The sequence below is a fragment of the Scyliorhinus torazame genome, chromosome 16 (assembly GCF_047496885.1).
Source record: "Scyliorhinus torazame isolate Kashiwa2021f chromosome 16, sScyTor2.1, whole genome shotgun sequence".
Taxonomy (NCBI): Eukaryota; Metazoa; Chordata; class Chondrichthyes; order Carcharhiniformes; family Scyliorhinidae; genus Scyliorhinus; species Scyliorhinus torazame.
Window position 1 is genome coordinate 186,573,860 of NC_092722.1, and position 21,159 is coordinate 186,595,018.

A 21,159-nucleotide genomic window follows, 5' to 3' on the forward strand; every position below is an offset into this window, starting at 1 on the left:
GTGAAGAAAGTGGAAAAGGTTGAGCCTATACACATTGGCTGCCCCGCTTCTTACATCACAACACTAACTACACTTGTGAGGTGACCGATCGCCATGGGAAGAAACGTGGGAACTAATCTACGCACAGCAAGATTCCACAAAGAGCAGCGTGTGAAATGGCCAAACAATCTGCTTTGGTGATGTTGGTCGAGGGGTAAATAACGATCAGGACTCCAGGGAGAACCCACCTGCCAATCTTCAACATGATGGTCTTGGGATCGTTCCAGTCTACCTGAGCGGGCAGACGTAGCTTGGCACCTTCAGCAGTGCAGCACTCTGCTAGTACTGCACCAGTGTGTCAGCTGAGAAAGATTCTGTGATCGAGTATATGGTATGGAACTTGACACATGACCTTGAGCCTCAAGCAAGTCAAGGCTAATCATAGAACATACAGTGCGGAAGGAGGCCATTCGGCCCATCGAGTCTGCACCGACCCACTTAAACCCTCACTTCCACCCTATCCCCGTAACCCAATAACCCCTCCTAACCTTTTTAGACACTAAGGGCAATTTAGCATGGCCAACCCACCTAGCCTGCACGTCTTTGGACTGTGGGAGGAAACCGGAGCACCCGGAGGAAACCCACGCAGACTCGGGGAGAACGTGCAGACTCCGCACAGACAGTGACCCAAGCCGGGTATCGAACCTGGGACCCTGGCGCTGTGAAGCCACAGTGCTATTCACTGTGCTACCGTGCTGACCCTAAAGAATTATCCTTAAAAAAATAATTGGGGGGAAACAATGCAGTCCGTAGTTTTTTTCAAAAACTGTCGAAAGTAAATTGAACTATTTTATCTTTTAAGATGAATCAGCAGTGAAGGGACATCCTGCCTATAATGTACATTGTGTATCTTCGTGCATGATGCAGCTTTGCTGCCCTCTTGTGGTTACATCTGTAATGGACATTGGCAATGAAATTCTATACATGTATCTTTCAGGTTCATTGTAGCAATGTAACAGAGATTGTTCTAAATATCAATTATTGGTTATGGGTGAGGCTGTTTTTTAAAATATCAGGAACGTATAATGCCGGGAGTAATCCTGGTGTAAAATTAAAACAGGTGGAAGTGCACAACCGAGCAATTGCCTCCTCAGAATCCAGCATGACTGGCTGGATAGCTATTAAGAATGGCCACATCCTCCGTGGGAATAGCTGCTTAAACCCTTGTGCCACACTAGGTGGGATCAGCTAATTCAGCATGAGTCGAGTTGCGTCTCTGTGTGCTGTTGCTCATAATGCTGAGTTTGTCCCAAACGAGTTTTCTTATTTCTAAATATTTGTTTTGCTTCTTGCGTGGCACACTGAGAATATTATGGTTTACAAAGAGAAACTTGCACCATTTTTCAGCAGGTTGTGGAGGACATCCTGAGAGGGCCACAACGTCCTGGTCACCAGGGCAACCTGCAGGAAGTCCTCCGCCGATTTTCCGAGATGGGCCCTCGCCTCGAGAGAGGACAGTGTGTGTTCTACGCCAAGGAAGTTACATATTGGGGTATGGTGTGGATCGGGGCGGACTACACCCGGTGAGGAGAAGGAGCGGATGATACGGCAAGCCCCCACTCCGGAAAACACAACAGAGTTACGGTTGTTCTTGGGTCTCGTAAACTATTATGGGAAATTTATTCCTGGGGTAGTGACCATCCTCGCCCCTCTGCACACATCGCTGAAGAAGCACCAAGAGTGGGTGTGGGGAGTGCCTCAGGAGGAAGCTCGTGCCAGGATGAAGCAGCAGCTAATGTTGTCCGGATTATTGACACATTAAAACCTCTCCAAGCCTCTTCCGGTGACGTGCAACACCTCGCCTTCAGAATCAGAGCTGTCTTGTCCCACCGCATGGCTGGCAGAAGAGTGCGGCCGATATCATTCGCGTCAAGGACATTGGCCGCTGTGGAGCGCAATTAGTCCCAGATAGAAAAGGAAGGGCTGGGCATCGTGTATTCATGGTGAAGACATTTCATCAGTACGTGTATGGGAGCTGATTCACCATTGTGACCGACCATAACCTATTGCCAGGGTTTTTTAAAGAGGACTAGACGATCCCACCAACAGCCCCCCCGGATTTAGGACTGGACTCTGTTACTAGCAGCATACGTGTATACCTTCGAGCATCGTCCAGGCACGCAAATTGCAAACGCAGGCGCGTTGAGCAGTCTCCCGCTGCCGACACGGCCCCCGTCTCCACTGAAAGCAAACAAAAGCTTTGTCGCTTAACCTTATGGACACCTAAGGGTGGTACGGTGGCACAGTGGTTAGCACTGCTGCCTCATGGCACCAAGGAACCGGGTTCGAATCCCAGCCCAGGGTCACTGTCCGTGTGGAGTTTGCGCATTCTCCCCGTGTCTGCGTGGGTCTCGTCCCCACAGCCCAAAGATGTGCAAGGATTGGCCACACTAAATTGCCCCTTAATTGGGATAAAATAATTGAGTATTCTAAATTTATTTTTAAAAACTTTATAGACATCTTGCCGGTCACCGCCACCCAGTGGCGACTGGACACAGATAGACTCGATATTGGCGAAAGTACGTCACATTGCCTTGCATGGAGGTCAGCAAGAGAAACTGCTTGAAGAACTATGGGCCTTTGAAGCCAAAATGCAGGAGCTGAGTGTTTACGACAGCATCCTCCTGTGGAAGGCTCGCGTCGTGACCCCACGGCAGGGCTGAGACACCTTCCTTCAGCATCTACACAACGGGCACCCAGGGATGATGGAAATGAAGATGGTGGCCAGGTCTGGATGGCCCGATCGAGCGACTGGCCCAGCAATGTACCACATGCCAGGAATAGCAGACGCTCCCGCCGAACCCTTGGAACGGCCAGGCCGCCCTTGAGTGCGCATACACGCCGACTTTCCCGGGCCTTTTGTTTCTACGAATGGTGGACGCCCATTCGAGTGGATGGAAGTCCACTGATGTCATCGACCACGTCGAAGGCCACGGTTGAAAAGCTAGGGCTCTCCTTTAGCCCCCACAGCATTTCGAAGGTGCTGGTCAGTGACAGTGGTGCCCCCTTCACCAGCGACGAGTTTGAGTGCTTTATGAAGTCAAATGGAGTGCGGCACATCCGCAGGGTCCCGTATCACCCTCCCTCCACCAGGCTGGCCGGGCGAGTGGTGCAGACCTTCAAGAGAGGAATGAATAATAAGGAGACCACCGGGTCTGTTGTGACGCGAGTGGCAAGGTTTCTGTTCAGCTATCGGACAACACATGCTACGGCCGGCGTAGCGCTGGCAGATCTGTTGATGGGCCAGACACTCAGGACCCTCCTCAGCCTCGCGTACCCCAACATTGGGGGGGAAAATACAACCGGGTCAGGACGTGCAGAGGCGAAGCCAAGACAGGCGGACGCAGACCAGGAGTTTTAAGCTGGGGTATGCAGTATGCGTCTGAAACTTTGGGACGGTGCCTGATGGATCTCGGGGACAGTGGAACAGGAGACTGGACCGGTTCTGTACCAGGTACAGACGTGGGAACGGACGGTGCGGAAGCACCTTGACCACCTCAGGAGCAGGGGACCAGCATTAGGCGATGCCCCACCAGAGGAACCGTCTTCCAGCCACATCGCCCCAACACATAGGGGCATCTAACTCCCATGAGACCCACTGGGGCTAGCAGAGTGGCAGTAGCTGAAGTCATCCCAACTGGGACTGTGACTGTACTTGTAAAAACGTTACTTTTGGCAATAAACCATTTGTTTGACTCTCCTTTCCGGACTCCCCTGTGACTACTAAATCACAAAACTTAATTAACATTTTGACGAACTTTCATTGCACTGCTATTTCAGGCATCTCGACACTGGCCTCCTCCCCGGAGAAAGCCATGGATTATCTCCGTCCCCTCCTGAGGTTTGCCGCTGGACATGTTCCTGTTGTGAAACACAAAGAGACACCGTTGTACATCCTCTGCACTGCTGGAATGAGGCTGCTGCCACAAAGGTACTGGAACTGCAGGCAGGCGAATAGCACTGGCACGCCTGCGTAAAGTAAATAGCTGACCACGTTTAACAATTACTTTGACAAACGACCCTTCACAGGAAGTGCAGTGCTCACAGCATGACTGCTGCCAGCCTTGTTTGCATTTTAAAAAAATAATTGCTTTTCCGGCGGAGTTGTGACTCTCGTCAGGATGGAAGTCGACGGGTGCAGCTTCCCTACAATTCGCTGCCAAAGTGCAGCTCGCCTTTCAGCCACAACTCCGGCAAGTTGTCACGGGCGTGCGTGCGCAGTTCATCAGCGTCAGCCTCTGTTTGGTGAGCTGGAGCTGGAATTATTCCCCAGGGAATGTGGGCACCGCTGGCAAGTCCAGAATTTGTTCTCCATCCCTGATCGCCCTTGAACAGCTCGTCCACTTCGGAGTCACCCATATTGCTGCGGGTTTGGAGTCACGTGTAGGCCAGACCGGGTCAGGACGGCAGATTTCCTTCCCTAAAGGGCATCTTTTTTTTTTTGATGTTAACAACTACCGATGATCATCTCGTGGTCGATGATCATTTAAATTCCACCAAGGGTGGCACAGTGGTTAGCACTGCTGCATCACAGCGCCGAGGACCCGGGTTCGATCCCAGCCCTGGGTCACTGTCCGTGCAGAGTTTGCACATTCTCCCCGTGTCTGCGCGGGTCTCACAGAAGATGTGCAAGGTCGGCGGATTAGCCAAACTAAATTGCCCCTTAATTGGGCACTCAGTTTTATATTTTCAGCTGCCATGGTGAGATTTGAACCCAAAGCTCATGTTTTACCAATGCAATGACATTATCACCATACCACCATCTTGGCCAGCATCTCGACTAGGGGGACATGGTCCATTCCTGCCACTTGCTGTGAAATCAGCTAATAATTGGTTTGCGAAGACCAGGGACTGAACCAGGGAACTGCATGGTAGCACAGTGGTTAGCACAGTTGCTTCACAGCTCCAGGGTCCCAGGTTCGATTCCCGGCTTGGGTCACTGTCTGTGTGGTGTCTGCACGTTCTCCCCGTGTCTCCGTGGGTTTCCTCCGGGTGCTCCGGTTTCCTCCCACAGTCCAAAGCCGTGTGGGTTAGCTGGATTGGCCATGCTAAATTGCCCTTCATGCCCAAAAAGGTTAAGTGCGGTTCCGGGGATAGGGTGGAGGTGTGGGCTTGGGTAGGGTGCTCTTTCCAAGGGCTGGTGCAGACTTGATGGGCCGAATGGCCTCCTTTAGCACTGTAAATTCTACAATTCTATGATAATGTGAATCCCGCCCTTTGTGGGAACTGCCAAGGTGCCAAACTGGCATTTTTTTGTGCGGCAGTGATCGGGCCCAGGGGGTGTCCTGCGTGATGTGGGAGCTTGCGGGGGTGCCCGGGGGCCCCCATATAGTGAGGTGGGGCTCGGGAGGGGGGGGTGGGGGTGGAGGGTCGGGGGACTCGAGAGATCGGGCATTTTAAACATTAATAATGGAGTCCGCCGAGCGGAGCTCCTCAGTGCAGAGAGCGGGGCTGAGTGCGGCCTCAACAGAGAGTTCCCCGCTGAAGTCCCTGATCTACCCGGACGGGCATTAGACAGCGGGGTGTTCCACGGCGCTCCGAACGCTGGGAAACACCCGGCAAACTCGTGCCCTACGGGACTCTGTCCCCATTCAAGTAGATCGCTCCCATATATTTGTGATCAGGGGTTTAGCTTTTATTTGTGATAATTGCCTTCCCGTCTTCAGTGCGGAATCAAATGCAACATATCGTTAAGAACGGAGCACAGGTTCTGAATATCCACGGTAGGGTGCAGCTCACGCAAGTATTGATCTGTGCTCGCTGGGGACCTCTGTTGGAGGTTTTCCATTGTCGGGGGAATTCTCCACTCTGCTGCCCAATGGTGGGTATCTATGCCCTGGGGGTTTGTTGGGGGAAGGTCGAATCTAAAACTCCTGCCTGTACCAACAAGGGCAGACTGTCCAGCTTTGAAGCCTACGTTGGGGGTATGTGGGTGCGTTGCTCTTTAACCTCAACACAAGCCCCTCCCCCATTTACCATTAAAACATTTACCTGTAAAATCACTTTGCCTGGTCCCCCCTCAATTGAAAGCCACACCTGCATTTCACCAGTGAGCTATGGCTACTTTAAGTTCATAGAATCATAGATTCCCTCCGGTGCAGACGGAGGCCGTTCAGCCCTTCGAGTCTATACTGACCCTCCGAAAGTGCATCCCACCCAGGCCCATGCCCCCAACCTAGCCCATAAACTCAATCTAACCTTTTGGACACTAAGGGGCAATTTATCACGGCCAATCCACGTACCCTGCACATCTTTGGACTGTGGGAGGAAACCGGAGCACCCGGAGGAAACCCACGCACACACGGGCCAGAACGTACAAACTCCACACTGTCACTCGAGGCCGGTATTGAACCTGGGTGGCTGGCGCTGTGAGGCTCCGTGCTTGTCACCGTGCCGCCTTAAGTTGGTCCACTGATACACAGAGGGTGTCACAGAGGGCTGAGCAAATGGGGCTCCCCGCTCGAGCGAGTGAGGCCCCCAAATTGAAACGCCTTGTTGAAGGCTGGGACCCAGTGTATCAAAACTATTGCTACTACAGCTTCAGTGGCTACATCAGAAGGCTTGCGATTATTCAGGACGATAACTTAATTCGTTAATGAATCCTAAAAATAAATAATGTTGAACAAAAATCTGATCTGAATTCAAATGTGTTGCATCTCTCCAGTCAGCAGAGTGCCATTCTCGAGGACCTTTTCACTGACGTGCCAGTCGAATTTGACTTCCTCTTTTCTGAGTCCCACGCAGAGGTGATTTCCGGTAAACAAGAAGGTGTGTATTGCTAATAATGATCTTTATTAGTGTCACAAGTAGGCTTACATTAACACTGCAATGAAGTTACTGTGAAAATCCCCGAGCCGCCACATTCCGGCGCCTGTTCGCATACACCGAGGGAGAATTCACCTAACACGTGGCAGTGCTAGCCACTATGCTGCCGTCCCGTCCATAGGTTCATTCAATCAGCATTACAGCTTAAAATTTTATATTTACATTTTATCTGGTTAGTACTGCTGCTTCATTCCCGGGGGTGATATATGAGGACCAGACGGGATTTGTGAAGGGCAGGCAGTTAAATGCAAACGTGCGGAGGCTCCTGAATGTGATTATGATGTCCTCGGAGGGTGGGGAGGCAGAAGTGGTGGCGGCAATGGACGCGGAGAAGGCCTTTGATCGGTTGGAGTGGGAGTACCTATTGGAAGTGCTGGGCAGGTTTGGGTTCGGGGAGGGGTCCATAGGTTGGGTCAAATTGTTATACCAGGTCCCGGTGGCGAGCATATCTGCAAACCGGCGGAGATCAGAATATTTTGGGTTGTACCGTGGGACGAGACAGGGGTGCCCCCTGTCCCCTCTGTTGTTTCCATTGGCAATTGAGCCGCTGGCCATGGCGTTGAGGGAATCTAGAAACTGGAGGGGTTTGGTCCGGGGAGGGGAGGAACATCGGGTCTCGTTGTATGCTGATGACCTGCTTTTGTACATAGCAGATCCAGTGGAGGGGATGGTGGAGGTCATGTGGATCCTTAGGGAGTTTGGGGACTTCTCAGGCTACAAGCTTAACGTGGGGAAGAGTGAGCTCTTTGTGGTGCATGCGAGGGGCCAGGAAAGGGGGGTGGAGGAGCTGTCGCTTCAGAGGGTGGAGAGGAATTTCCGATATTTGGGTATTCAGGCGGCCAGGAGTTGGGGGGCCCTGCATAAGCTTAATTTGGCGCGATTGGTAGACCAGATGGAGGAGGACTTTAAGAGATGGGACGTGTTGCCACTCTCCCTGGCGGGCAGGGTATAGTCCGTTAAGATGACAGTCCTCCCTAGGTTCCTGTTTGAGTTCCAGTGCCTGCCCATCCTCATCCCCAAGGCCTTTTTTAAGCGAGTAAGCAGGAGCATTATGGGGTTTGTATGGGCAAGTAAGACCCCGAGGGTCAAGAGGCTGTTTCTGGAGCGTAGTCGGGACAGGGGTGGGCTGGCACTACCGAACCTGTGTAGTTATTACTGGGCAGCCAATGTGGCAATGATTCGGAAATGGGTAATGGAGGGAGAGGGGGTGGCGTTGAAAAGATTAGAGGCGGTGTCATGCGTGGGCACTAGCTTGGGAGCGCCGGTGACGGCACCTTTGCCGCTACCGCCGACATGGTACACCACGAGCCCGGTGGTGGCAGTGGCACTGAGGACCAGGGGGCAATGGAGACGGCACAGGGGTGAGTTGGGGGCCTCAATTTAGTCCCCAATACGGAATAATCATAGGTTTGCACTGGGCAGGATAGATGGCGGCTTCCTAAGCTGGCATCGGTCGGGATTAAAAGGATGAGGGACCTATTTATCAACGGGGCTTTTGCTAGCCTGGGGGGCTGGAGGAGAAATTTGGGTTACCCCCCGGAAACGCTTTTAGGTACGTGCAGATGAGGGCGTTTGTGAGAAGGCAGGTAAGGGAATTTCCACTGCTTCCCATATGGAGGATTCAGGACAGGGTGACCTCGGGTGTATGGGTGGGAGAGGGCAAGGTCTCGGTGAGTTGCAGGAGGCGGAGGAAGCCTCGGTGGAGGAGCTGAAGGGCAAGTGGGAGGAGGAGCTGGGCGAGGAACTGGATGAGGGCTTGTGGGCGGACGCCCTGGGCAGGGTTAAGTCCTCCTCGTCTTGTACCAGACTTAGCCTGATCCAGTTCAAAGTGGTTCACAGGGCACATATGACAGAGGCGAGGATGTGCAAGTGTTTTGGGGTGGAGGACAGATGCGTGAGGTGCTCGGGGAGCCCAGCAAATCACGCCCATATGTTCTGGGCGTGCCCAGCGCTAGAGGAGTTCTGGAGGGGCTTTGCAAAGGCTATGTCCAAAGTCTTGGACACTCGAGTAAAACCGAGCTGGGGGATAGCAATATTCGGGGTATCAGATGAGCCGGGAGTACAGGAGCCGAAAGAGGCCGGAGTTCTGGCCTTTGCGTCCATGGTAGCCCGGAGGAGGATCCTACTAATGTGGAGGGATGCGAAACCCCCAAGCGTGGAGACTTGGATTAATGAGATGGCAGGGTTCATCAAGTTGGAGAGGATAAAGTTTGCCTTGCGAGGGTCTGTGCAGGTGATCTCCAGGCGGTGGGAACCGTTCCTAGACTTTCTCGCGGAACGTTAGGTGGAGGTCAAGAACAGCAGCAACCCAGAGGGGAGAAGGGGAGGGGGGAGGGTCTTTTGGCTTGTTTTTATTATTGTAAGGTGCGTTTGCCCCATTTTGTTCTTAGTTTGTTAGATAGTTTAATGTTTAGTGGTTTAAGTTGTTGGAGGGGATGGCGTAAGGCCCCCCTTTTTATTTTTATTTTATGTATATTTTCTTTCCTTTTTGGAGTGTTTTGTAAAAATTTATTGAAAACCTTGAATAAATGTATTAAAAAAAAAAAGTACTGCTGCTTCACGGCTCCAGGGACCCAAGTTTGGTTCCTGGCTTGGGTCACTGTCTGTGCGGAGTCTGAACGTTCTCCCCGTGTCTGCGTGGGTTTCCTCTGGGTGCTGCGGTTTCCTACCACGAGTCCCGAAAGACGTGCTTGTTAGGTGAATTGGACATTCTGAATTCTCCCTCCGTGTACCCGAACAGGCGCTGGAATGTGGCGACTAAGGGCTTTTCACAGTAACGTCATTGCAGTGTTAATGTAATTAATGGTTTAATGTAATTAATGGGGCTGGTTTAGCACAGGGCTAAAGAGCTGGCTTTTAAAGCAGACCAAGGCAGGCCAGCAGCACGGTTCAATTCCCGTACCAGCCTCCCCGAACAGGCGCCGGAATGTGGCGACCAGCGGCTTTTCACAATAACTTTATTTGAAGCCTACTTGTGACAATAAGTGATTTTCATTTCATTTTTTTCATTTCAGCATAATTGTGACACTAATAAAGATGACCAGATTATTATAAAGATTATTCCAATCCTCCACTACCAACACCCAAACAAAAGATGGTGGTCTCCATTGGATGGGCAACATGTAGGGCCACGCTCATTGGACAAACAGCATGTAGGGACCCCCCTCATTGGACAAAAAACATGTAGGGACCCCCCTCATTGGACAACAGCAAATTACTCCTCAATGTTCTGCACAGTTTAAGCCAGTAGACACTAATCCTTGGGTTTTGTTAACCTTTTCTGAGGTTCTTTGGCTTTAGGCAAGTGGGTTATTTTTCTCCCTCTATCTCCACGTTGGAGGAATTGAAGCTACGCTTGTAGCTTTGTGTGTGTGGAAGAGTTAAGCAGAGCGACCGTTTTCCAGTTGTGCCAGATCCCAGTGCAAACAAAAACAAATGAAACCTATTTCAGGTACTCGGTGCCAGAAATATATGTAAAAAGCCAAAAGGAACTGATGATGTTGGAAATTTGAAACAAAAGAAAATGCTGGAAAAACCAAGCAAATGAGTTGGCATCAGTAGAGAGAGGTTCTGGATAGATCAACTGTTCCTGTTTTGCCTTCTGCAGATACTTCTGTAGATTTTAGACGTTTCCAATTCAATCACACGAAGGCTGACAGATTGGGTTGTGGGTTCAGTTGTAACTTTCAGAGCTCTGGTGGCCGTGTTTTGTTAAGTCAGCGTGTTGAGGGGCGGCGCAGTGGTAGCACTGCAGTCTCACGGCGCCGAGGTCCCAGGTTCGATCCCGGCCTGGGTCACTGCCCGTGTGGAGTTTGCACATTCTCCCCGTGTTTGCGTGGGTTTCGCCCCCACAACCCAAAGATGTGCAGGGTAGGTGGATTGAACACGCTAAATTGCCCCTTAATTGGAAAAAATGAATTGGGTACTCTGAACTTATTTTTTTTTAAAGTCAGCGTGATGGGGGTTATACACTCAGGATTATAGAGCAGCCACATTCTAATTCAATGGCGGAATAGGCATGACCTCCTCCAGTTCCTCGGGCATTGACTTGAAGAATAGAATCTAATCTGGGACAACTCTACTTCATAAAATGTGCTTGAGTCCCAGTCCTTAACTTTGACGTGACTGAATTCAATGCTTCTCCCACATGCTTACGTTCCTCATTGGACACACTGCAGATCAGGAAATAGGCACAGATTCTGCATCCGAATCATTAAAATTGAACAACTGTAAATATTTTCACATGACGCACAGCAGCAAAAGGCCAAGAGTAGCCAGGCATGAAATTAGAGTTCCAGGCAAGTTCAGTGTTTGACTTGTTAAATTAGTCGTCGTAAATTAGCCGGTTTGCAAGGTTCTCTGGTTGAATTCATGTATGGTTTGTAGTTTAAAATGCAAATGTGCATGCCTGTTATTTTTAGAGCCCAGAACCACACCACAGGGGTAGTGTACGTGTCAGTTCACAGATCTGTAGGTGAGACAATTAACACTTGCAGCGTCTGTGCAACATGAAGTGTTTGCCCAAGGCACGCTTTTTAATTTGAGAGGTTGGATGCACCACGTGGCATACTCTCAAATCACTGCAGGGAAATGGGTCCTAAGTTCGACTCCCAGCCTTCACTGTGTTAGGTGATCCCAGTTGAGGGATCGGCAGGGAGTTGTTGGGAGCGACTTGTTTATTTTTCTGGTGGTTGCTGCAAGATATGCAGGCTAGGTGGAATGGGGCCAGGCTAAAATTGCACCTTAGCGTCCAAAGATTATGGGTGGCACGGTAGCACAGCGGTTAGCACTGTTGCTTCACAGCGCCAGGGCCCAGGTTCGATTCCCGGCTTGGGTCACTGTCTGGGCGGAGTCTGCACATTCTCCCCGTGTCTGCGTGGGTTTCCTCCGGGTGCTCCGGTTTCCTCCCACAAGTCCCGAAAGACGTGCTTGTTAGGTGAATTGAACATTTTGAATTCTCCTTCTGTACCCGAACAGGTGCTGGAGTGTGGCAACTAGGGACTTTTCATAGTAACTTCATTGCAGTGTTAACGTAAGCCCACTTGCAACGATAATAAATATGATGATTATTATTATAAGATGTGCTGGTTAGGTGGTTTGGCCATGCTAAAATTGCACCTAAGTGCCCAAAGATGTGCAGGTGGGATGGGGTAACGGGCATAGGATGGGGCCTAGGTAGGGTGTTCTGTCAAAGGGCCGGTGTAGATTCAAAGGCCCGAATGGCCAGCTGCACTACAGGGATTCCATAGATTCTGTGTGAATATCAGCTGAGGATGTGAGCTTGGTGTCATCTCTGGTTCAGGAATTTTCTCACACCTGAGCCAAAGGTTTGTGGGTTCAAGTCCCGCCCCACGTCCTTGAACACAAAACCTGGGCCGATTCCCCCGGTGCCACTCTTTCAGCCGAGACAGTGACAATGAGGTCTTACCTGCCCTCTCGGGCATTAATGTAAAAAATCCCATTGCCCGATTTCTTTAAAAAAAAAAGAATCCCCCGTGTCTTGGCCAACATTTAGCCCTGCACCAATGTCTCCTTAAGACACAGATTACCCGGTCAACACTGCTGTTGTGTGGGAGCTTGCTGTGTGCATACTGGCTGCTGCGGTTCCGACATTACATTACAGTGACAACACTTTTTTTTTTAAAGTACCTTTTTGACCGTAAAGCGTTTTGGAACATCCTGAGGTCACAAACGTCACTGGAGGTATGCAAGCTTGTTCTTTTCTGTTAACAGCAGAAAGTCACCCAATATCCAGGTTCCCACATGGGAAATGATCACTTGGGGTCAACTGCAGGAGCGGGTCGGTTGGAGCCTGTGGGGCTGAATCTGTGAGTTCAGGAGAAGAGTGGGGGGAGAGGACGGGGGGGGGGGGGGGGGGGGGGGGGCGCAGAGAAGCTTAAATGCTCTGCAGAGCTGAAGCTTGCAGACGTCCGTATGGGTCTGGCACTGATCCAAATTGCTTTGCTTCCTCACGTGGTGGTAAGTAGGCCTTGGGCTTTGCTGCAGCGAAGTACCTACATTGCAGTGCTCTCTTTCTGAAAAAAAAAAACCATTTGAATCCATGGCTTTGTGACACCCAGCAAGTAATCGCAACGTTTTAATGAGCTGAGAGTTACACTCAGCAGCTACATCGGTCCTGTGCACAGTGCTGATTCAAATCGACCCGACCACTGCAGGTGCTCTTACTCATCAGAATTAATATGATTGGTATCTGTGTCAGCAGCACAAAGGTAGCGTAGCTTACTTCCCTAAGCTGGGCAAATGTATGTTCTTTATTCGAGTAAAAACAAAAATACTGCGGATGTTGAAAATCTGAAATAAAAGCAGAAAATGCTGGAATAACTCAGCAGCTCTGGCAGCGTCGGTGGAGAAGGAAACAAGAGTTAACGTTTCGAGTCCGCACAACTCTTCGGAAAGCTCTGAAGAGGAGTTAAGACCATAAGACATAGGAGCAGAATTAGGCCACTCGGCCCATCGAGTCTGCTCCGCCATTCAATCATGCCTGATATTTTTCTCATCCCCATTCTCCTTCCTTTTCCCCATAACCCCTGATCCCCTTATTAATCAAGAACCTATCTATCTCTTGTCTTAAAGACGCTCAGTGATTTGGCCTCCACAGCCTCCTGCGGCAAAGGGTTCCACAGTTTCTGGCTGAAGAAATTCCTCCTCATCTTTGTTTCCTGTTCTTTTTTTTTGTATACATTTAGAGTACCCAGTTCATTTTTTCCAATTACGGAGCAAGTTAGCGTGGCCAACCCACCTAGCCTGGACATCTTTGGGTTGTGGGGGCGAAACCCACGCAAACATGGGGAGAATGTACAAACTCCACATCGACAGTGACCCAGAGCCGGGATCGAACCTGGGACCTCGGCGCCGTGAGACTGCAGGGCTAACCCACTGCACCACCGTGCTGTCCCTCCTAATCTCTGTTTTAAGGGATCGTCCCTTTAGTCTGAGATGGTGCCCTCTGGTTCTAGTTTTTCCTACAAGTGGAAACATCTTCTCCACGTCCACTCTATCCAGGCCTTGCAGCATCCTGTACGTTTCAATAAGATCCCCCCTCATCCTTCTAAACTCCCAGCGAGTACAGACCCAGAGTCCTCAGCTGTTCCTCATAAGACAAGTTCTTCATTCCAGGGATCAGTCTTGTGAATCTCTTCTGGACCCTTTCCAAGGCCAGCGCATCCTTCCTTGGATACGTTGTACTGGACTTGAACCATTCACTCCATGTCTCTCTCCACAGGGGCTGCCTGACCTGCTGGGTTTTCCCTGACATTTTCTGCTTTTATTTTACATTGGGTATCTTGGTTTCCATTGGCTTTTAGATTGTCATAGAATCGTAGAATCTCTACAATGCAGAAGGAGGCCACCCGGCCCATCAAGTCTGCACCAACCCCTCGAAAGAGCACCCCACCCAGGCCCAAAACGTCGCCCCATCCCCGCAACCCCACCCACCTTTTGTTTTTCCCCCTCAAAGATGTAACCACTTTGTATTAAATAAGCCACACCCTTTCCAAATATGGTTCCAATAACCAGTGAGCAGTGATTGCTCATCTCAGACATGTAGCCAAACCTGATAGCATCTCATCTTCAGATGGTGCACCGTTTCTGTACAGTCAGAACTGGCCAAATTAAACGGTCTGTTTTCCCTTTTAAAATAAAGTGGGTTTTTTCCGCAATACTTTCGATTCCCTCCATCACCTTTTGGATTCTTGCCCAGTCACCCGTCCGCTAGAAACCTGACAGAATGGCAGGCCATGCGTACGTGACCAGCCCATGCTTAACCGTGGCCATTCTGACCCACAGTGAAACATCGACTTTTCCCCGTGTCATAATATACATCTATGTATATAATGGAGTGCAGACAGGCAGTGACTGACACACAGGATGACCAGTAAGCGCACACAACAGAGCAGCCAATCACCAAAAAGGACACGACCACTATAAAGCCAGAAGGCACCAGTTTTCCCGCTCTCTCGGGACCCAGCCTCTGGGACAGTCAGAGTCAGTGAGCTGGCCAGTGCAAACACCATGTGGTAGCTAGTAAGTCTGGTTAGGCTAGTATCAGGTCTCCAGTCAAGTCAGCATAGTGTCAACCACAGTTGACCATGTATAATAGTTTAGATGTTAAATAAAATCGTGTTGCACCTTATCATGTGTTGGAGGTCTGTCTCTCGCTACACTGCATCAAGCGCAGTCCACATCGACCCAGCCTACCCAACACATCACCCCGCAATTCCTTGGGTTGTTCCATCACTCTGGCCGAATCGCACTGAAAATGTTCCTTCATAAGCTCCACCGACAGTAGTATTGATCCTAAAAAGTTAAAGATTTCATCAGTGGAAGGAGATTTTTGACTTGTACGGGCCTGGAGGTGTAAGTTTGCTCTTTTCTTTGCGAAGGGCCACATGATCCAGCTAAGGTTGTCGCACGTGTAAGGCTATTGGAAACCACAGAAATGTTAGTGCAGAAGGAGGCCATTGGCCCATCGTGTTTGCAGTGCACAGTTGTTAAACAGCCTCGTTTCCCTCGCATTTTATTGTATCTGCCTCATTTCCTCACTGCCCTCCTCTTGCCAAGGTGCTGAGTCTATGGAGCACAATTCTGTAGGCTTCAGCCAGCCACTTGATAACCTATCTACATCATTCATACCTTCACTGGGGCAGGCTGTTCACATTGCTTCTGTCAGTTGCTCAAAGCCTTGTGTTTGCATTCTGCTATTCGCAGCCACCTCCCAGCCGATGTGCACATTGTGGGAGAAGTAGGACACGACAACAGGAAGGAATTTTACCGCGATTAAGTAAGGCATCCATTTTCCCCTCCCTCTCTCAAAAAAAGTCCCTCAAGTTGTGGATCCGGCGCAGAGTGTCTGACTAGTGCCGAAGTCGGGGAGTCAATTGCGACTCAGAAGGAGGCCATTCAGTCCATCAAGCCTGTGCTGGCCCTCTGCGGAGAAATCCAGTTATTGCCAATCCCCAGCTCCATCCCGTGCGCCCATCTAATTTCCTATTGTGACCATTGATCATCTCTGCATCCATCACCCTATCGGCAGTGAGTTCTGAGTCATTACCACTCTCTGCGTAAAAAACGTTCTTCCTCCTATCCCCTCACTGCATCCCCTGCCCAAAGCTTTAAATCTGTGTCTCTGACTCCTTGTACCATCAGCTAATGTCTACCTATCCAAACACGGCATAATTTTGTACACCTGTATCATCGGTGTTCAAAGATGTACAGGGTTGGTGGGGTTGTGGGGATAGGGCAGGGGAGTGGGCCCGGTTAGGGTGCTCTTTAGCAGGGCCACTGCATACTCGATGGACCGAATGGCATCCTTCTGCACCGTAAGGATTCTATGGATCCTAGCCTATGGAGAACAATCCTGGCTTCTCCAATCTGTGTTGCGTTCTGAAGCATTTTCTCATTTTGCTTATCTGATCTTGTTACTGACTTGTAGAATTGTGTTAACAGGAGTCTATGCCTGGATTGGAATCAACTTTGTGCTTGGACGATTTGACCATATTGAAGATGGTGAGTCCACCTGTTCGTACGTTTTGGATTTGTCCACGGGGTTGGGTAAGGATCGCCCTAACCCAACCCGACACCTGCTGCCGATCCTTGCCTACGTCCAACACTTCTCTCTGGACTCCAGTCACCTGTCCCTCTTTGCCCTACCTCTTTGCTTCACCGTCGACAGATTTCAGCCTCCTCCCCCTTTCTCTCTGGAGTTTTCTTCCCAAACTTCCCTGCTAGGCTAGTTTCCTTCTCCTGTGTTCTCAAACCATTTTTAAACCGACGGGGCTATCTGCCAGGACTTCACTCCTCCCTGCAGTTTGTCCATTGCTTCCCCTATCAAATGCTTTGGCTCATTTTTCTCCCCAAGTGTCACCTAAATCTTGAGTTGTTTTCTTCCTCATTCTGGCTTGGCCAGTTTCTGTTTCATGTTTACCGCTTCATTTTAGTCTCCAAAATGTTATTCTTGCAGGAAGTGTTTGCACAACCACCAACATCCTTTCAGAATCCCCTAATCTCACACGTGTCTGTTTTGAAAAGTACATAAAAATCCTTCCGATCTTTAAAAAGACAAGTAATCGTGACTCGTCCATCAAGACTCCCATCCAAAAAGGATCAACAGAGCCTAGATCCAGGAACATAGGAACAACAGTTCGCTAGTTTGCCCCTCAAGCCTATTTGAACTTGTTTATTGCCACATGTACATAGGTGCAGTGAAAAGTATTTTTCTACGAGCAGCTCAAACAGATCATTAGGTACATGAAAATAGAAGAAAATAAAAAGAAAATACATAAAAGGGCAACACAAGGTCCACAATGTTACTACATAGTCAGTGGCATCGGGTGAAGCATACAGGAGTGTAGTATGAATCAGGTCCGTTCATAAGAGGGTCGTTTAGGAATCTGGTAACAGCGGGGAAGAAGCTGTTTTTGAATCTGTTCCATGCATGTTCTCAGACTTTTGTATCTTCTGCCCGATGGAAGAAGTTGGAAGAGTGAGTAAGCTGGGTGGGAGGGGTCTTCGATTATGCTGCCCCCTTTCCCCAGGCAGCGGGAGGTGTAGATGGAGTCAATGGATGGGAGGCAGGTTCGTGTGATGACCATTCAATGAGATCATTTGTAGCTGATCCTTATTCTAACTGTTTACTTATTTTAACGCTATATCCATTAGTGTCCTCAACGCACAAAAATCAATGGCTATCAAATTTAATGTTACAAACCAAATTATCACCTGCCTTCTTCTGCCAACACCAGGATAAAAATGTTTCTCTTTATCTTCCCTGTAACTTTGGTTCAAAATCCTAAAAAACGCAATCAAATCACTTCACCTATAATTCTAGCCAACTTTATCCAATTTCTCTTCATAATTTAGCCAACGGAGACCTTTCTGGGGAAAGAGAGAGAGAGAGAGAGGACAGTTTTGTCCCATTAGTCTGTGTTGGATTGAAGTTCGAGGCTTAACCAGGCTCGACGTGACAGCTGCCTTCGGTCTGTCCACAGTCTGAATCTGGCGTTTGTTCGAGCGACATAAAGTTTGTTGCATTTTGGCTTTAAAATTACTGGACAAGTATCTGATTAAGAAAGGAACTGAATGTTCAGAGAGGCTTGGATGAACTGTTATGGTCTCCATTGTCCAGGGTCACAGGAAACCCTCGCAACGGTTCAGAGCTGAATAATAAACAAAATGAAGATAGAAATCCTGGCAGCTTTCTGTCACTTGCTGCAGGAAATCATCATTATGAAAATACCCGCAGGTCTTCCTGCTCTGCACCAATAAATCATTGCAGGATCTGCTTTTAGCTGAACACAACCAGCTTTTAGTGGGATGGACTTAACTGAAACATATCATAGCCTGGATGCATCGTTTAGCTCGTAAAAACACGCGTTCAGCCCCCCAAAATTTCCCTCTATATCTCCAGCTTCTTTTGGAGGCTTTAAGAAATTCTTCTCTTTGACATTGTTCCCCTTGTATTTTTTCCTTCACCTCAATGGATTTTCATTCCCAGGGCTATGTCGCGAAAATGGCTAGGAAAATCCACAAACCTTACTTACCTCGCTTTTGGGGAGTCCACTCTTAACTTCCTGGTTGACCAGTTGTTCTTCAAATCCCTGAGCTACAAATCTGGCCGTAGCTTTATATGTACCATCAGGATGTACTTTCGCTGTATATAATCCAACTGTGGGTCCTAAGATCTATGGGACGATGTTCAAATTTTCGCACAGACTCCGAGATTTGTCATTGTCCTCCTCCCATTGTCCGTTAAGAATTTAGCTGGTACTCCCGGCCCCGTTCCTATTCATTATTTTATCAATAGTTACTTTTTTGGTATTTCCAAAAGTCATCATTGACGGACTAAATCTAGTTGCTACATCTACAAAATGTAGGAGAATTTTTTTCTTCTCTCTTCCATATTTCTGAGGTCCATCGCTATGGTTTCATTAGAGTCTCTCCCCAAAAGAAGACTTGATACTGGATGTGGTGACATTCTCCTTTACGTTTTACAAATGTCACATTTTTCACTTATATCCTCAACAAGTCTCATGTATTCCTCATCCAGTACCCCTGCATCCTTTATCGGAATCTTCAACTTCTGGCCACAGGGCTGCACAAATGATTGATGTCGTTTGGTGATAGTTAGCCTCTTCTCCTTTAGGTTCCTTTTCCCAGCTGTCATTGATACCTCTTTAATGTTCTGTCTGGTGATGATAGGCCTTAAAGGGATATTATAATGTCCTGACTGTGTATATTGCAGATCTATAGATCTATCAGATATAATCACTTTATCATGTTCAGCTTCACTTAGGCCTTTTTCTTTGAAGGTTTACTTGGAGGAAGCAGTGGAGTTGTGGTATTATCACTGGTCGGATTATTGTAGTGGTACAGAGACGCAGGGTACAGGGGTTCGAATCCCACCATGGCAGATGATGAAATTTGAATTCAATAAAAATCTGGAATTAAATGTTTTAAGGAACCATAGTTGATTGTTGTAAAAACCTACCTGGCTCACTACTCCTATTTTCCTATGTGACTCCAGACCAACAGCAATGTGGTTGACTCTTAAAAGCCCTCTGAAATGGCCTAGCAAGCCACTCAGTTCAAGGGCAATTAGGGATGATCCTTACATAGAAACATAGAAAATATAAGCAGGAGGAGGCCATTCGGCCCTTCGAGCCTGCTCCGCCATTCATTATGATTGTGGCTGATCATCAAATTGAATGCCCTGATCCTGCCTTCCTCCCACCCCATAAACAGTGGCCCAATCAATGAATTTTTAAAAAAACCTTAACAGTAAAGGTATTTCACTAAATGTGACATCAGTTCAGGATACTCATTACCGGACTGAAGTTCTGGTGGCCAATACGATTCCTTCTGATTGGTTACTATCGTCCTCTTCACCTTCCCTACTTTCCACATTGTCTCAAAATCCCTATTTTTTATTTATAATAATAATAGGCTTACTATAATTAACACTGCAATGAAGTTATTGTGAAAATCCCCTAGTCGCCACACTCCGGCGCCTGTTCGGGTACACAGGGAGAATTCAGAATGTCCAATTCACCGAACAAGCACATCTTTCGGGACTTGTGGGAGGAAACCGGAGCACCCGGAGAAACCCATGCAGACACGGGGAGAACGTGCAGACTTCGCACAGACAGTGACCCAAGCTGGGAATCGAAGCTGGGACCCTGGCGCCGTGATGCAGCAGGGCTTCACAGTGTCCAATTTTTGGCCAATTCAATGCGTAATGACCTTGAAGTCACATCCCTGGGTTATTGCATAATTGCCCAACTGGTGGTGTCAATTACAGCTCCCAAAAAGGCCTTTTTATGTCTTGTTTGTAATTCTTGTTTTGTACAGATGTTTGGGCCCTATATGTGAACGGTCTCGAAATGCTGCTAGCATTGTATCCTCATGTTTGATGTCACTGCTGAACTGCCCATGTGCATCTGAAAAACAGCCAGAGATAAAGTATTTCCCAGAAATCTTTTTTTTAAGGCTTTGGGCATTTGATCCAAAAGTGGATCTCTACCTTTGATTCTGACTCCGGTTAAAACCAAAAGCTTATCCATATTTGATATCCTGACTCAGTCCAATGATTTATTAAGTTCCAAGTAGAATCTTTGCACTCTCGTATATAATCAGTTACAGTCCAGGATATATTCTTCTTTGAAAGGATCACCCATTTATTTAAATTTGATCAAAGTCCAATCAAGCTTGATAGGCATTCAACAAGTCACCCTTCATATACATTTTATCCATGATTCTCAAGAGAATGTCCAAACCATCTTCATTGTCCAGATGGTGATCATCTAGCTCCAAGAACACTGTGCCACTGATCCTGTTCCTGGCAGGAAGTGAAAGTGACAGAGCTATCCTTTGCGTTCCTTTTGGTAGAGATGTAACCTGTGTCCATATATCGATGTTCCCACTGACTAATCAGTGGTGGCAAAAACATATCCTGTCATCATGGACTAGCTTCAGTCATCTTCCTTCAGAGAGCCTCCAATTACAGACTCCTCTCAAAAGAACATCTTAATCTTCACTCTTGGGCAACCGTTCTCTGCTGTCAAATGGCAGTGGAATTCCCAAGCCCGGATGTGACGAAGGCACCAAGGGGGAATGCTCCCAAGGATCTATCTTAATTTTCAGGAATTCCCCCTTCTTTCTTCAATCGTGGGTCAGTGATGTTGGACACCTTTTCAATGTGGCACCCGGACATGACAGCAGACTACCCGCCTGCCCCGCCACTAAATACGGCGTGAAACACACAGATACATAATTAATTAC

At 48.6% G+C, this 21,159-nt stretch overlaps 1 protein-coding gene across 1 annotated transcript in view; it reads left to right on the forward strand.

The window, feature by feature from the left end:
- LOC140393303 (ectonucleoside triphosphate diphosphohydrolase 4-like) overlaps window positions 1-21,159 on the forward strand; it is an 88,001-nt gene that overhangs the window by 33,183 nt on the left and 33,659 nt on the right. The window contains exons 5-7 of the mRNA XM_072479610.1: window positions 3,820-3,970; window positions 6,704-6,807; window positions 16,330-16,389. Of these exons, the coding sequence (XP_072335711.1) occupies window positions 3,820-3,970; window positions 6,704-6,807; window positions 16,330-16,389 (315 nt within the window). The remainder of the gene's footprint in view (window positions 1-3,819; window positions 3,971-6,703; window positions 6,808-16,329; window positions 16,390-21,159) is intronic.